At 37.0% G+C, this 16,321-nt stretch overlaps 1 protein-coding gene across 2 annotated transcripts in view; it reads left to right on the top strand.

Annotated features, from left to right (window-relative positions):
• TOP3A (topoisomerase 3alpha) overlaps positions 1–16,321 on the top strand; it is a 346,811-nt gene that overhangs the window by 109,478 nt on the left and 221,012 nt on the right. For both annotated transcript variants that reach the window (XM_089791990.1, XM_089791991.1), the window contains exon 8: positions 4,890–4,973. In XM_089791990.1, the coding sequence (XP_089648116.1) occupies positions 4,890–4,973 (84 nt within the window). The remainder of the gene's footprint in view (positions 1–4,889; positions 4,974–16,321) is intronic.

Below are 16,321 nucleotides of genomic sequence, written 5' to 3'. Positions count from 1 at the left end.
AGAGAAGAAAAGTGGTCGTACCGCCAGATAATCTTCCTACTAAGAAGACCAAATCCAAATCTTTGAAAGATAAGATTGTTTCAAGGATTTTGGTTGATTTAGATAAAACCAAGTTTGTTGAAGTTGTTGAGTCCTTGTTGGACAAACCTGTGGAGGAACTTGCTCATTTTGATTACAAATTCACTAAGGTAGAAATTGGAAAATAGCCACGTTTGAGTTGTTTACAAGATGCTCAAGATGCATTGGCAAATGTGTCAAAGAACAATCGTGAGCTATGGGAGAAGAAAAATCAATTGAAACAAGAGGTTTCACGTTTGAACGAGGTCATCCGGCAACAATCTTCTCAAAGTGTTGTTGCTATGTCTCAAACATCCAAGGAGAGAAAGTTGATTGAAGCCGCTAAGTCTTGTATAGGAGAAATCATCTTTGAAGGAGTCTGAGCCATCATGGAGACAATTGCAGTTCTTAGGCGCGTCAAAAAGATGAATGGAATGGAGCAAAACCTGATCTCTTCTTTGACTCAAGAAGCGGATAATTTGAAGGAAATCCTCAATGATTGGGATAAAATGGAAAGTTTTGATCTAGATGCCTTGGTCTCATGTGACATTCTTCCTATATGTGAAATGTTCTTTAGATTTCAAGGACTTATTGGTTACAAAGAGGAAACATTGAGGAAGTTGATCACAAAGTTGCAGGCGGCAATTGGAGATTGTCAGGCAGTTGAAACAGGTGTTCCTTGTGATTTGGAACAGATGGGATGCCATGTTATTGATGATTTCGGTAATCTCATTGTGGTTGAAAGGGTAGGCTTAGAATATACAATCAGGATCAATGTTGATGTACATTCTTAAGACTTTGGTTTGCACACAATGAACAAGTTTGTCTTGTATAAATTCTCGGCAACACTTGTTAGATACTATGAAAGCAAATTCGAAAGTTGTGCAATCAGCATATGCAGATGCAGTGAGGATCGAAGCCATATCAAAGACCATGGCAATTGCTGATCTTCCCACAGTGCGTGATATCATCGTCAAATTCAAGGCACTGAGAAACAATCTTTAAGATTGTTGTTTTTGTTTTTATTTCATGTTTATAGGTTTAAGAGGATGCATTACGTGAAAAAGTGTAATTACATGTAATGTGAGTTACATGTATGTAAAAGGATGTAATGCGAGTTGCATGTGCAATTGCATGTAGTCCTATATTTTCTCTTGTAGTTAGACTAGGTCAAAGTGGGTTGAGTTGCTCCCACTTTTTCCTCCACCTTATTCTCAACTCCTTTGCCTATATAAAGGAGTGCCCCTTCATTGTAAAATCATCATTATCTTTATGCAAGAGAGCTCTGGAGAAATTGTGCCTGCAAAACTTTCTTTGTGTAGCACTATTTTGAGAAAAAGTGAATACAAAGGAGCATTTGAGACTTAAATTTGATAAAGTGAGATTGTTAGTTGTGTGAGTTATAAGCTTTGTCTATAATTCATCTAAGTTATCTTTGATTGATGTTATCTTGTGTTTTGGGTAATTGTATCTTTTGAATTGAATATAAAAGAGTTAAGAAGCAATTGGAGCTAGAGCTTTGACTAGGAGCAATTGTGGAAGTGTATAGCTAGAAGTTTTGTTTGTAGCTTATACTTCTTTCTTAATTCGCAAAATAGTTAAGTTATTCTTACTTTTAGGAGTCTTTGTGCCCTAATTATAAAGTTTTTCATGTAGAAGTTCGACCAGACTTGGAGCCAAACCGCTACATTTTCAGCTAGCCTTTGATTTGGTGAAGGTTTATCGGTATCACTGTTTCCAGCTCTTGATAGAAGTGTAGTTAGAGATTCACCTTGCCCATTACTCGTCCACGAGTAAGTGGATTCTTTCTTGAAAGATAAGAAGAAAGGATAGTGTAACACCCATGTTATAAAATCTCTCAATTTCTTGCTTAGATTGAGTTGATTCAAAGAATGGTGAGAAGGTGGAGCCTTCCCTTTAATGTAGGAGAGACTTTGTCTCACATGCTATGGCTGGTTATCCTATTTTGTGATTGGATTTAGACCGAAAATTGTCGATTGCAAAATATCCACCAAACTAGGCCTCTCTAGACATGGCAGGTAGTGCTACATCAATTGTTGTCAATGCTTGAAACTTGAGCTAGACCTCGAGCTATGTTGTGTGCAGTCATGAAGGGCTCAATGATAGTTTTTGGTGGACATTGGGCAGGCTCTCACTTCATGTGGGTGGAGTTCTTGAGTGACATTTGATGAATGCATGAGCTTGTTAATTACTACATTGTTTTCAATATATTTATAAATGGAATGCTGTTCGCTTTTCCAATATGTGGGCATAATGGATCATAATAGAGATAAGAAATTATTGAAGAAATATTCTTTCCTTGTTTTACACAGTGCTGTGTGATCTTAACAATTTTAATCAGGTCACTAACTTTGTGAGTGACATATTCCAGGGCGACATGAATAAAAGATTCCTTGCACTGTTAAGGTTTTTGAAATGTCCTGCTTTCTAAGAATTGGGATTTAATTGACATCATTAGATTGATATTTTCCTCGTAGTTTTCAATTTTGTTTAGAAAGCATGAAATGGGCTTTGAGTTTGAGTAGAAATGACTGGTAGATATTTCCATTTTTGTAAACCTTGTGATGGATTTGGTGGGAGAGGGGAGCGAGGGGGTTAGAGCCTGTAAAATGATTCAGTAACCGAGGTGAACCTAGGGGGGGGAAATAAGATTGAGAATACGGCTATATAAAAAGGGGAAAGATGATGTAATGCTTTTTCTCATGCCTTTGGAGTCTACCTAATTGGCTCAAAGGACATCTTGGGCCATCAAAGTGGCAGTTTCAGAAAGATCTCTAAAACTATCACTGGCTTTCCTAAAACTCAATAAAATTGCTTGCACAGTAGCTTATTGAAGTCTTCTATCTTATAAGTGGTGGCATTTTTCAATTCTCGAAGGAGTAATCATGGCTCTTTACCAAGTATATAACTCCGTTTGGGACAAACTATTGTCCAACTTCCCAACGCTAATTTCACCATCATAGGTTGTATAATACTATAATGTATAGGTATTTTGCCTCTACCATGAACAATCCCCTCATAGAAGAACTTTGATACATCTTTCTTCTTTTAGTTCTTCCATGTTCTTTTAGCTTTCCTTACTTGGAGATGAGGACCCACATCGTGCTTCCCAATTGATCCAGCTTATCCTCTATGCTAAAAATCCTCATAACATTCTCCTAAAGTTTTTGGAATCTTATTTCTTGAATATCTTCCCTTGCAATTTTTTATGTCCTTAAACACTCATATATTCCAAAATTTGGCTCAACAGGTAGCAGATTCTTGTTTCTGCTCAATCTTGTCGATGACCTGTACTTGCAAACTTTACAGCAAACAAATATTCAAAGGATACAGTTGCTTTGATTCCACTTCATCTGTTAACAGGGAGCATATTCCTCTTGTTGTCATGAGAAACATATATAGATTGAAATGACCTCAACAAACCCTTGAAACACACTAGACATATCCTCAAGTTGTTGAATCACAATGAAACATGTATACCAAGGAAAGCACAAGGATTGTCCATAAATTTAATAACAAAGAGAAAACATACACAGCGAACTGAAGCATAATTTTCCATGGAGAAAACCCAATTTTGGTTGAAAATCTCCAGCTCCACAGATCAGATACTTGCTTGTTTTACTGTCAAAAAGGTCGAGTACAGATATTTAAATGGCTTCCATGATATGCACTAAATTATACAAGAAGTTTGAAACTCTTAACATAAGCAATTCTTCTCTCTCTAAGTTTATAAACAATAGACCACCAACCCCACAAAAGCTGTGGGAAAGCAATATATAGCATCCTTTGAGTTTTCCATGCTTGGAAAATGAGAAACCAATCAATGCATTGGAAGATCAAACGTTGAAAGCCTGCATTCCTCTTTCTGTTCGCACAGTGACAAGTTCATTACTGCCAATGAGCACAATTAGACATTTGTGTGGCTTTTTTGTAATTGTGTTTTTGTCACATGTGGCAAGAGTAATTTTGCTCAACTATGTTTCCTAGCCATTCTAAGGTGTGCACTGTAGACTGATGATTCCAGGAGATGTTCCATTCCACCCCTGATCATCATCAACCATCATCACTGCCCATCTTCTTTGTTTTTGCTGACAAAACCTATCTCTTACACCTGTGGGAAGTTCTTCATGAATGTAGATTAAGATTGATTTTTCAGATCTATATGCACACTCCTAAAACTTAATTATGAAATCAAGATTATATGAATATTGTAAACCTTAAAGTCCTCCCTTGTATTGCTTGTGGATTTTGTAGATCAATATGGTACATGTTTATAGTATCAGTGATAAAGAACAAAAATTGATTATGTAATATATAAACTTAAGTGTTTGTTGTAACATCATGCATACTAATGTCTTGTTGAATCATTTTGTGCATATCTGCACTAAATTTAGAGATGGTAAGGGAATCGATAATTTTTTCTGTGCTTGCCCCCACCCTGGATCTTATCCTTCAGTGCTGGATTTTTTCCCGCCTAGGAAGGACCTCTAGTCTTCCTTTGGTTGGGTCTGTTGCTTTCTTGTTTTTTCTTTCTCGGGTCATCACTTGGTGATCTTGTTTGTTCTTTCTCGGGTCACTGCTTGGTGATCTTGCTTTCAGTCCTTTAGACCCTTTTGTGGTCTCTTGTTGGACATTAATAAATTTATCTTAAATATGTTTACAAACATAATAATTAGTCTGTGGGGCATACTGGTTCTTTCATACACTTCACATTTTTGTGGACAACATTTTGTGAAATTCAAGGCATATCTGTACTTGATATTTATTGTGGATGATTTTGATAATTTGTGAAGGTATTAATTGCTCGACAGGTTGCAGAGGAGCTATACCAATGGGGCTTTATTAGTTACCCGCGTACTGAGACCGACCGTTTCTCAGAAAATGCAGACTTACAGGTAGTTTTTTTTGCTTTAATAGCAGACAAACCTGATTTAATAGTTTTTTCCCAGGAACTCTTGAAATTAATTACATTCTGTATATTGAGTTTGTATTTATAAGTTTTGTACTTCTTCTGAAGTAGTGGGATGTTATTAAGAGGTTTAGTACACAGTAGCTAATGCAGCCTTTGGTTTTCATCAACCTTTTAATTCGATTGGATCTTTCTTCTTTTTGATTGTTGTGTAGGGTGTTTTGTGCACACCATCTGTATATGGTTTTTTATTGTTAACTTCTGGCTGAGGGCACCTGGGGATTGTATGGCTTTCACTTCTGTTCTAAGCAATGCCCTGGGCAAGTCTACCTCAACTTAACAGGGTTTGTGGGGAAAACCAGTTGGGATTCACACCTATGACTTCAAATTAATAAGAACCCTTTATTCATTAGCTGTTCCTCAATAGACATTCTTTTTAATCTTTTTATTAATCTAGTCTATAACTTCAACCTTATAAGAACCCTTTATTCATCAGTTGGTCCTCAATAGACATTTTTTCCAATCTTTTCATTAATTTAGTAGTTATGTCTTTTTGGTTGTTGCCGACTTTTTCCATCTTGCTATTGTTAAATGCACTTTATGGTCCTATTTTTTGCTTCTGGTCATTGGTACAAATCAGTATAAGTTCTTTCATTTCTAAAAGGACTTATTCTGGTGGACCGAAATGATGTGAGGCTTGAATACTTAGAAAGTCCTGTGCAACAATATGAAAAAAGTTTAGATTCTTTTTTGTTAGTTATATAGGAATGGGTTTATCCATGTGTTGCTATACCTAACATAGTGAGATCATTTATTGATTCTATTTGAAGTTAACGATGACGAAAGATACAGTTTTATAAAGAAGCAGGCAATATGCTATCTTTATAGTGCTGCATAGCAGACTGATTCAGAGAAGAATTCTACCTGGTTTTGGTGGAGGTTCTACAGTTTGACTGTTTCTGCCAGCTACATGGAAAGTCTCAACCTTTCATTTTAATGTTCATATTTATTTATAATTTTGTCCTTACATGGGAAAGAGGACATCTTGCCTTCAAGTGGCACTTTTGGCCACATGTTGAATCTTTTATCAAGGACACAAAAAATTGTAAGAGCATCTAATGTAATTATGAAGCTCTTGTGGAGTTGCAAGGTTGGAGTCGCTTATGAGAGTTTCTATGACACACAAGAGCATGATATAGGGAAAGTTTACATTAGTATATTGACCAATATTATGATAGTTTATGACAAATGTCATAGAATTTTTTTGAATTGATAATGGAGCCAATTTGGGATGCACAAGCAAGGTGATTAATTATGGTAGATTTATGATAGTCCATGCCACAAGATTTGTGTCTGACAAAGATAAAAATTGGATTTTGATAATGAGGAAACTAAACAAATTTGTTATTAAATTTGCCTAACATAAATTTGATTTTTTAAAAAATACGGTAATAAATTCATCAAGTTGTGAAAATGGGTAAACGTTGCCAAATAGATTTGAAATCTTTATAAAAGGATATGACATTCATAAACCATGATAAACTTATTAAGGTTAAAGCATAATAAACATATGAAATCACAAGTGAAAATATGTATTTGTTTTTCAAAAATAATAATGAAGAGTTGATTCAAAAAATTCAAAATGTCCCAAGTCATCAAGAGCACTTATTCAAGTTGATGCCGTATCATCATCATTGGATGTATTGCTCAATTCATTATTGGGAAAGTTAGTGATATTGCCAACTGCTATGTCTTTTGGAAATTGTTTGTCACAAAAAAGACGTGAGTCACTATCTGTTCATATGTATTACTCCCTTTGTAGGATAACATGCAGTTGCTTGGGGTTGGCCTATCACCGGGGTTTCGTAGGCCAATAGATTGGATAGGGAACTCCCTAGGTGTCTCACATAGTAAAGCATGGGGGCTTGGGGAGTCAAATTTGAGCTCTAGATTTTTATTGATAAATTAGTAAGGAAATGATTAAATATTTACGTAGTAGTTTAAAATTTAAATATATTGTAATAAGTGAATATTATATTTACCCTATTAAATAAATCATAATAAATGAATAATTAAAATTCATTTTAGTAAGTAAACTAAAATAAAACGAGCCATGGGCCATTCCCTATCCAATATTTAGTATTACTAAAAGAAGGCCTTGGTGTCATTATTAAAATAAAGGCTTTATAATTTAAAAAGAAATTAAAAGCCAAATTACTATTAAAGCTTATTTTAATGAACGAGGTACTTGATTGCAAATTTGGAATGACTCTTTATTAAACCATTTATTATTCCTTTGGTCTATAGAAGGGAAGATTTTAATAATAAATAAAATAAAAAAGGAGACTCACGCCATTACCAAAAATTAATTGTTATTATTAAATAAATTAGGCACTTGAACATTGGAAAGGAGTTCGATTTTTATCAAATGCCATGTGCACACAAAGAGGAGTTTTGGATGGCAACACCCAGTTCTTGGAGGAAATTGTGGATCAAACATGCCGGGGGAAGAATAAACGTTGCCTAGGTGGCCATTTCTAGGGATCTTGATGTATTGGAATTTGTGGCATGAAAGTTCAATAAGTTGCAACACCCCTTGCAGCCATACACGGATTGAGGGCAATAATCCTCAGATTCAGAGGGTGGGATGTAGACTCTAGCCCACTAAACAACTTACACCCAACACTTTGGAGAAAAGTAGGGTACCATAACAATTGGGGAGAGGGAATTCTGCCTAACGTTAGCACCCAGCAGCAAAGCTATTTCATGAAAACATAGACCTAGAACAATTCATTTGGCATGAGGCATATCCCAGGTTAGGTACCTTGATTTGGAGTCAAAATTCATACTTTTTGTAGTGTGATAGGAAAAAGAACAGGTTCAAGATTCTACATATTGGGAGGAAGAAGGAAAAAGTAAAATTCATCTTGCATTGAATTGAACACTTGGCTGTGGCATATGAGGTTGAGTTACCTTCTTAGAGCAAGATATATAACGTCTTTCATGTGTCATGCTTGGAGAAGGCTTTGGGGCAGCTTCTTGTTTCTAAACCCGAGTTGCGTCCACTCGATGAGGAGAATAAATTGATCTTGATTTTTGCTGTGACTTTAGACATGAGGGAGAGGTCATTGAGGAGCAAATGGATTAGAGAGTGCTTGGTTTGTTGGAGGGACTTGCCCTTGGAGGATACCATGTGGAAATGAGAGACTATACTTCAACATCCAACTTTGCAATTGCTTGTGGGCAAGCAATCTTGGGAAGGGATGACTATAATGGTCCTTCCTCAAACTTAGTTGTTATAATAGGTTGGCCTACTACTGAGTTTACAGTAGGTCAATAGAGTGGATAGGGGACCAATCAAAAGGTTTGTGGAGCTACGTAGCGGCTATATAAGCTGTTTTGGACAGTCTCTTTTTTTGTAGGAGTGTTTCCTAAATTTTAGGGGTGGATTGGGAATTGATTGAAACACATTAGGAGATCTCAAGGGTCATTTTGGAGGTTTTGGTTGCGATTTCTATTATTTTAAGGAGGATTCCTATTTTTTAGAAGGGAACTATCAGTTTAGCTGCTATATTTAGACATCACCAGGATAGTGTTGTAATGTCCCTGTTAGAATCTGAAAAGATTAACAACCCAGAAAACTAGTGCAAAGAGTAAATATCTAAACTATGAATGCAAATGATACAAAATCAAAATAGCATCATAGAGTTAGTCTCCAAGAGAGTAATGCAAATGCTGGAAGCAAAATAGCATTAAGAGGATGCAAAAACAAGAGATACAAATACAAGCCAGGTAGCATGCTTATATAGGCTAGGAAGAGGGAGGAGGTGGCAACACCAACCAATGAGGAGCAACCATCTATTGGACTAAAGATAGCAAAGTATCTTCCCAAGATAGCTAATGGATGCTCACATGTAGGAAGGTGACACCTCACAACCATTCACCTAATAAGACATGCTTTATTAACCTAAGCGAGATTATTAAAAGTGTAGGAAAAACCTATCAAAATAGGAAAAATAAAAAACTACACTAACCGTCCCTGCTAAGCTAATATCCCAATATGAGTGTGTTGGCCTTTGAGCGTCAACATAGAAGGTTGACCGGTCTTAGTAAGCGGATGACATAGCACTTCAAATGGTAGCCGGAGGAGAGGAATAAGACAAATAAGGGATTTTTGGTCCTATGTGGAGAGGTGGCAATTTTGAGCTAAGGTGGATGAATCAATGAGGAATGTTGAGTCATTGAGCAAGGTGGGAGACATATGCAGAGTGTGCAGGCAGGTGAACATTTGGCATGCCGAGTAATGACAATTACATTGAAGGGGCAATGAGAATCCAAATGGATTGGGGATGAGGAAGGAGGCTATTTTTTAGGGGTCACAGAGAAGGAAAGAAGGCATGGAACGATATAGGATATTGTGCGAATGCTAGCAAGAACATTGGTTTCAAACTTAAAGGAAGACATGGGTCTGTGGGATGAAATCCCCATAGCCTAATAACCTTGACGCCTCCAATCAACGGTCTTGAGGTTTGAGTGCAGTCCAGATATCAATTGGTCATGATGGGTATGGTACCGTGGGCTGTAGAAAGCAAATAGGAAGTCAGGTGAATTGAAGTCATAGCTGATGCTCCTCTATCAAGCTGAAGGAACTACTCCATATCACTAGGTCGGGTTTTTTCCTAGTTCTATGTAATATGCTCATTACGTAATGCAAGATAATTAGTGAGTTATTCTCCTAAGTCTCGTTAGTAAGTTCAAACAAAAGAATCTGCATCTATTACATATTGCTGGAAATATTGATACACACACATTCAGTTTGCACTAATCGTATACATGTACATATTTGTCGCTTGCACTCCTATTGATGATTAGTATCATAGTCCAATGGGTATTACTTATCTTATCTTGTGAAGGTTAAGGTAAATCGACTGGTTAAGTTGGCAATGGAATACCCAATCCATTATAGTGGTATCAGAGCTTTGAGATTCTCCAGTTTGTGGAGTTTGTTGTAACTGGTTGTAATTACAACCTACAGAATACACTAGAACGATATGTTAGGAGTCAAAGTGATCAAGAATCTGAGAGTGAAATTTCATTGCAGGGGGAAATAGAACCAAATAACATAGATTCCGAGGAAGTTATATTCGAAAATATGGGTGAAAGAAATGTAGAGGACAATGAGGCATGCATGTTTAGACAATTGATAGAAACCATCAACCAAGGGAATGGCTGAATTAAGAGCGCAAGGACAAGTGCAACAAATGGACCTCATGATGCGAATGATGGTGAGGCAAATGAGGTTAAATTTGAACATAGATGACAATAATGCAACAAATAACAATGGGGTTAATAGTGCAGCAAATGAGAATGGGGACCCAATGGAGGACAAAATATGAGTAACAATGACGAGGGTAATGTAGCAAACAATATAGAACAATAGCTTGACCAAAATGGACAAAATGGAGGAATATGGGTGGCTGATAATTTTGATAGAATTCCTAGACCAGCAAGGACTACTTGCTCAAGACAAAGCATTTCAAATTTTCCTCCTAGAGTTCAAGTTCAACAAGGGTAAGAGTTGCAAATACAAGATGTACAAGGCCAATTGATGAGAGAATGGGCGGCAGAAGGAGACGAGATTGAGGCATCCACTACTCTACACGATTACATGGACTCGAGGATGAGATACATGCTGAGGGCTGGCAATAGAGGTCAGCATGCTGAGTTGCTAAGAAAGAGTAACAAATTCTCCCCCTTATGATAGGATGACTGCAAGGGCTTGGGTCCAAAAGTTGGATATGTACTTTCAGCTGAATCGTATGCCGGAGGAGGATGCCATTAAATTCGCAGCTTAACACCTAGAGGGTCTTGTGGACGAATGGTGTAACCATGGCATGATCACCTTTTGGGCATAATCTAATTACTTCATAAATTGACTTCATGGAAACTTTGATTGAAAGGTTTGATAACAAGGATCCTGAGCTGCATTTTAAATAGTTAGCATTATTTAAACAGTGGAAAGTGTTGACAATTACATAGCTGAATTTCAAAGGCTAGCAACTCTTGTCACGAATATAGCACCTAGTAGGCTCTTAATGCTCTTTATAGAAGGCCTTACAGAGCCATTAAGATGATAGATCAAAGGGCTTAGTCCAACTATGTTGCAATAGGCCTATAAGAAATCAAGAGACATGGAGCCAACTACATCTAGAGATAGATTTTATTCTAAGGGGGCTACATTTAAAAGGGACAAAGATAAGAAGCCCTTCCACAAAGAACAACCTCCAAAAGCTGAAACAAAAAAACTGGACAGCGATCAGCTCAATGAACTTAGGAGGAAAAAATTATGTTTTCACTGTAGGGAACCATGGGATTTGTCTCACAAATGCACTCTCAAAGCTAAGGCAGCCAACATTGAAATTATTTTAGGTGAAGAATTATTAGCGGGAGGAGATGACAACCATTCAGAAGGAGAAGAGAGCAAGGGAGGTGAGTCTACAAATGGAGATGTGATTAAGGGAGAGTTATAGCCCACTTATTAGGTGATGAACAAGTTATTAACTTTTGTATGAGTACTATTTTAGGGGCAGCGAGTGATTACTTTGGTAGCTACAAGTGCTATACATAACTTTATATTTGAGACACTTGTTGATAGACTGGGTCTCCAGACAGATATGCATAGAGGGTTTAGATCATGGTGGCTAGTGGACATCAACTTCTCAGTTGCTTGGTGGTGAAGGATATGTGTCTTCGTATGGGGGACTATGATATGACAAGTAGATTTTATGTGGTTCCCATGAGTGATTATGATTGCATTTTGGGCATGACTTGGATGAAGACCGTACATGAGTTCACCTTCAACTTGGATAGGATGAATCTGAAGTTCAAGCATTAGGGTAGGAAAGTGGTGATTAGAGCTCTAACAAATAAGGGGCCTAAGGTGATATCTTTAGGACACATGGAGAGGCTGATTTAGCATGATTAGGTGCAGTGGGCGATAGGAATTGTGTTGATGCCAGAGGAGAGAATGCAATAGAAGTATGAATACCCACCCATATTCAGGACTTATTGACCAAACACTCTAAAGTGTTTGGTGATATACTAGCAGGGAGGCCACTAGACCGGGGTATGGAGCATGTGATTGAGTTAGACGAGGGAGCCAAACTGATAATTATTATGCCTTACAGGCATACAAAGAGGTACAAGGATGAGATAGAGAAAGCAATTAAGGAGCCTCTGGAGATGGGTCACATCAGGCCTAGTAAGAATCCCTTTGCTTCAACAATGGTATTAATCAAGAAGAAGGATGAGACATTTCGGATATGCATTGATTACAGGGAGCTTAATAAGCGCACCATTAAGAGCCAATACCCCATACCCAAGATCCATGAGTTGATAGATGAGTTGCATGTGACATTGTACTTCTTGAAGATTGATTTGAGATCTGACTAGCATTGGATTGGAGTTTGGGATGAGGATGTGGAGAAGATTGCTTTCAGGTGCCATTATGAGCACTTTGAGTTCTTGGTCATGCCTTTTGGGTTGACCAATGCGCCAACTACTTTTCGGTCATGTATGAACAAGATATTCATGGACCGTTTGAGGAGATTTGTGTTTATCTTCTTTGACGATATACTCATGTACAATAGGACATAGGAGGAGCACTTACAACACTTAGACATTGTTTTGAGCATCTTGGAAAGGGAGTCATTATATTAAAAATTGTCGAATTGCAAGTTTGGCATGGCATAGTTATTATATCTTGGACACATCATCAGTGCAGAGGGTGTTTGAGTGGATTCGAAGAAGATTTGTGCTATTATGGATTGGCCTCCACCCAAGAACCTCTCACACCTTCGGAGGTTCATGGGATTGTGTGGTTTTTACCAGTGCCTTGTGAAGGATTATTCACAAGCGAAAGCTCCCCTTACTGACTTGACTCGAAAGAACGCTTTTGAGTGGACAGATAGGCCCTAGCAGTGCTTTGACAGGTTCAAACAATTGAGCTCTTGCATAGTGTTAGTCACTACTAATTTTAGTAGGCCCTTCGAGTTACATTGTGATGCTTTAGGAGAGGGGCTAGGAGTAGTTTTGATGCAGAACAAACACCTGATTGCTTATGAGAGAAGGAAGTTGAAGGGTGCTGAGTGGAGTTATAGTATTTATGACAAGAAAATGTTGGTCATCATGCATGTCTTGGCTAAATTTAGACAATACTTGGTTCATGGCAAGTTTATGGTCAAGATAGATCATAATAGTTTGAAACATTTCCTTGGGCAGTAGGAGCTGAATGATATGCAACAAAAGTGGGTTAGCAAGCTACAAGCGTATGACTTCGATATAATTTTTGTAAAGTGGAAGAAAAACATAGTTGCTCATGCATTATCTTGAAGACCACACTTGTGTGTGATTGTGGCATTACTGGATGATTGGAGAGAGCTCATTATGGCAGATTATGCTAGAGATGATTGGGCCCCAGGCATCATAGATGGTGTTGGTTATCAAAATTGCTGGTTAGAAACCTACGAGCCTTGCCTGCTCGATGCTGGGTATCTAACTGATTTTGGCCAACTTGACAGGATTGATTCAAATCCTTTGCGCTTTTGGTTCCGCTGGACCAAGGCCTGTTCACCCAAATCCAAAACTTGGATGCAAGATGTATTATAGCGGATTATAACATAAAAACAAACTCCTCAACTGGCAAGTGTCAAGGAAACTATCTAGATTGTGATAAATAACTATTTCAAGTTTTGATTACTTAAGATTTGTATGTTGCTGAAAGAAAAAAGTTAAAATGAATTATTAAAACTGATAAGATCAAATTCTTAAAGGAGAGAACGTAAAGTATTGCTAGCTTATGGATTAAAAATTATGAGCAAACAAATGATCAGTGCTGAATCTATATTGGGTAATAGAGTCAAATATATATATATATATATATATATATATATATATATATATATATATCACATTCAAATATATATATCACATACAACTTTATGACGCTAGTCATATTATACTTGTAAATATTTCAGTTATTACAATGCTTCAAATTGTTACACCTATCTGCTTATTCAAATCAGTCTATAATGTTTTAACCATTTAATGGATAAAATAGATACAGATAAAGTAAACAATAATATTTGCATTTATCACATTTGAATAGGGGTGAACAACTTGATCTACTTATCACAATAATGAATTATCAACAAATAAATAATACAATGATCATAAAGGACAGATTGTATAACTTTTAACTCATAAGACAAATAAAAATCTTACTGATTTTATTGTCAAAATAAAATTGTATTGATGACACTCACAGGCCGATGCTCCAATCAACACAACTTATTCTCACACAATGTTAAAAAAAATATGCCCAGCAATTCGATATCCACTAGCTTTGTTCAAATTTGCATCTCAGCCTTTGAAGAAATTTTTAAAATGTATTCCTGAATTTAGAGAGCTACTCTTCCTTTTTAGAAGCAAAAAATGAACATATCCCCTCTCGGCTTTGTTTTACACATATATATAAACATGCAAGAGGTGTCAGTTTGTTTTACCAAACAACGCACCTCTTCACAAAAACTAATTGACTTGTCTTTACTTGCTGTGAAGCAATAACCGATAGTTGAGGAATTTTTTTTTATAAAACCAAAAACCATCCTCATATCTCCCATTCGCATCGTCTTCTTCTTTCAACATATGCCATTATTAAATGATATCCTGCTCCTGTGCACAACTGGATTGTTTGGACGCAACTTAATTATCCGCCACATGTCACACTGAAGATATAATCATCATTCGCACTTCTTCTCAATTTCCATAGAATTGCTCGCTGCTTCTTATCGCTGGTATGCATTTATTTCCCCATCGAATGCAAAATATGTTCTTATCGATTCCATGATGATGCTTTTATCCAGACGTACCTGTTACAAACATTTGAAAACATTGTAAGTAAATAATATCAAAAATATAATCGTATGGATACGCTTACCTGCATAACCCGTGAATAACACTTGATGAGACAGGCAGATGTGATTCACGAATTACTGGAGTATGACTCCGTCTTAGAAAACAGTCAGACCCGACCTCTAGTATATATTCTCCAGACGTTTGTCTTTTATCGTTCTGTACATTGGCAATGACCTGGACTCCGATTCTTCAAATCTACACAAGCTTTCGGCTATCAAGCACGCCCCCATCATGTCTGATTCATCCTCCGAGACATGTCTTGAACTGTTTTTAACACTCCATCAAATGTATATTCTGCTCTCCCGATTATGTTTTCAGACTCCACACTCCAGACCTCGATTGCAAATATGAATTTGGGTAATGACTCGCATATGCAACAGACAATAGCATTAGGATGATGCCACAAAATCTTGAACAGTTCATCTTTGTTTGGAGGCTATTCCACTTCTCCCAGACCTTTGCGATTACTGCAAAAACATTTTCTTAGGGCACTTTCTTTGTCAGTATTATATTTTTGCTTTTCAATATGATTTATTAAAGAGTCAACCATATTGATCAAAATTTCCAATTCCTGTTTTCTTCCATCCTGCTTGTGATAGGTAACACTTGATATTTAAGGAAAATATATTAAAAATATCTTCATTAGGACAACTTCCAGATGGACCTGTGACTAGCCTGAAGAACCTCACTACAATTTCTGATATTGCTGCATTTTTGGGTATGCACACAATTATTCTGAACATCTAATGACTTAAGATGGAAGGAAGTGAGACCAGCATTTAAGTTTTCTCTGTTCCCGAGGGACCCTGTATAAGCTTTATATCAGAAGAAAGTTTAAACTGAAGAGCAATAACTACTTGATTCATAGCAGATATTTGAGAATTGTTCAAGCTATGGGACATGAAGTGCTTGCTCCTGAATTTCTCTAAGTCGTCTTTTTTCACTTTTGCTCTGGCCTCATTACGATCCCCCAAATTAAGTATATTGCCATTTCGAGCATGTTCAAATCCATTTCCTCCTCTTGCAAGGGAACGTGTAAAGCTTTCCAGATTCTCAAACATGATATGATACTACAGAGATAAATGGCAAAATAATTAGCTTCTATAGTGTATTTTTCTGATGCACAGGGAAGTCCATTCTGCAGATAAAACTTTACCCCCAACCCATTCAGAGGTGTATCTAGCAATCCATTGTCTGTGCCTTAATTGGTCCTGGAATGGACAATCACTCTGGGAAATATATATCTGATAATACTGCTGAAGTGCTAACATACAGAGATACATGAATGCAATAACCTCAGACATAATATGGCTCCATATTCTGCCATTACTTTAACAACTGAACAGTTTGCTGTTGCTT

The sequence above is a fragment of the Cupressus sempervirens genome, chromosome 7 (assembly GCF_028749045.1).
Source record: "Cupressus sempervirens isolate cs-2001-9-10 chromosome 7, ASM2874904v1, whole genome shotgun sequence".
NCBI lineage: Eukaryota > Viridiplantae > Streptophyta > Pinopsida > Cupressales > Cupressaceae > Cupressus > Cupressus sempervirens.
This window is presented reverse-complemented; position numbering and strand designations above follow the sequence as displayed.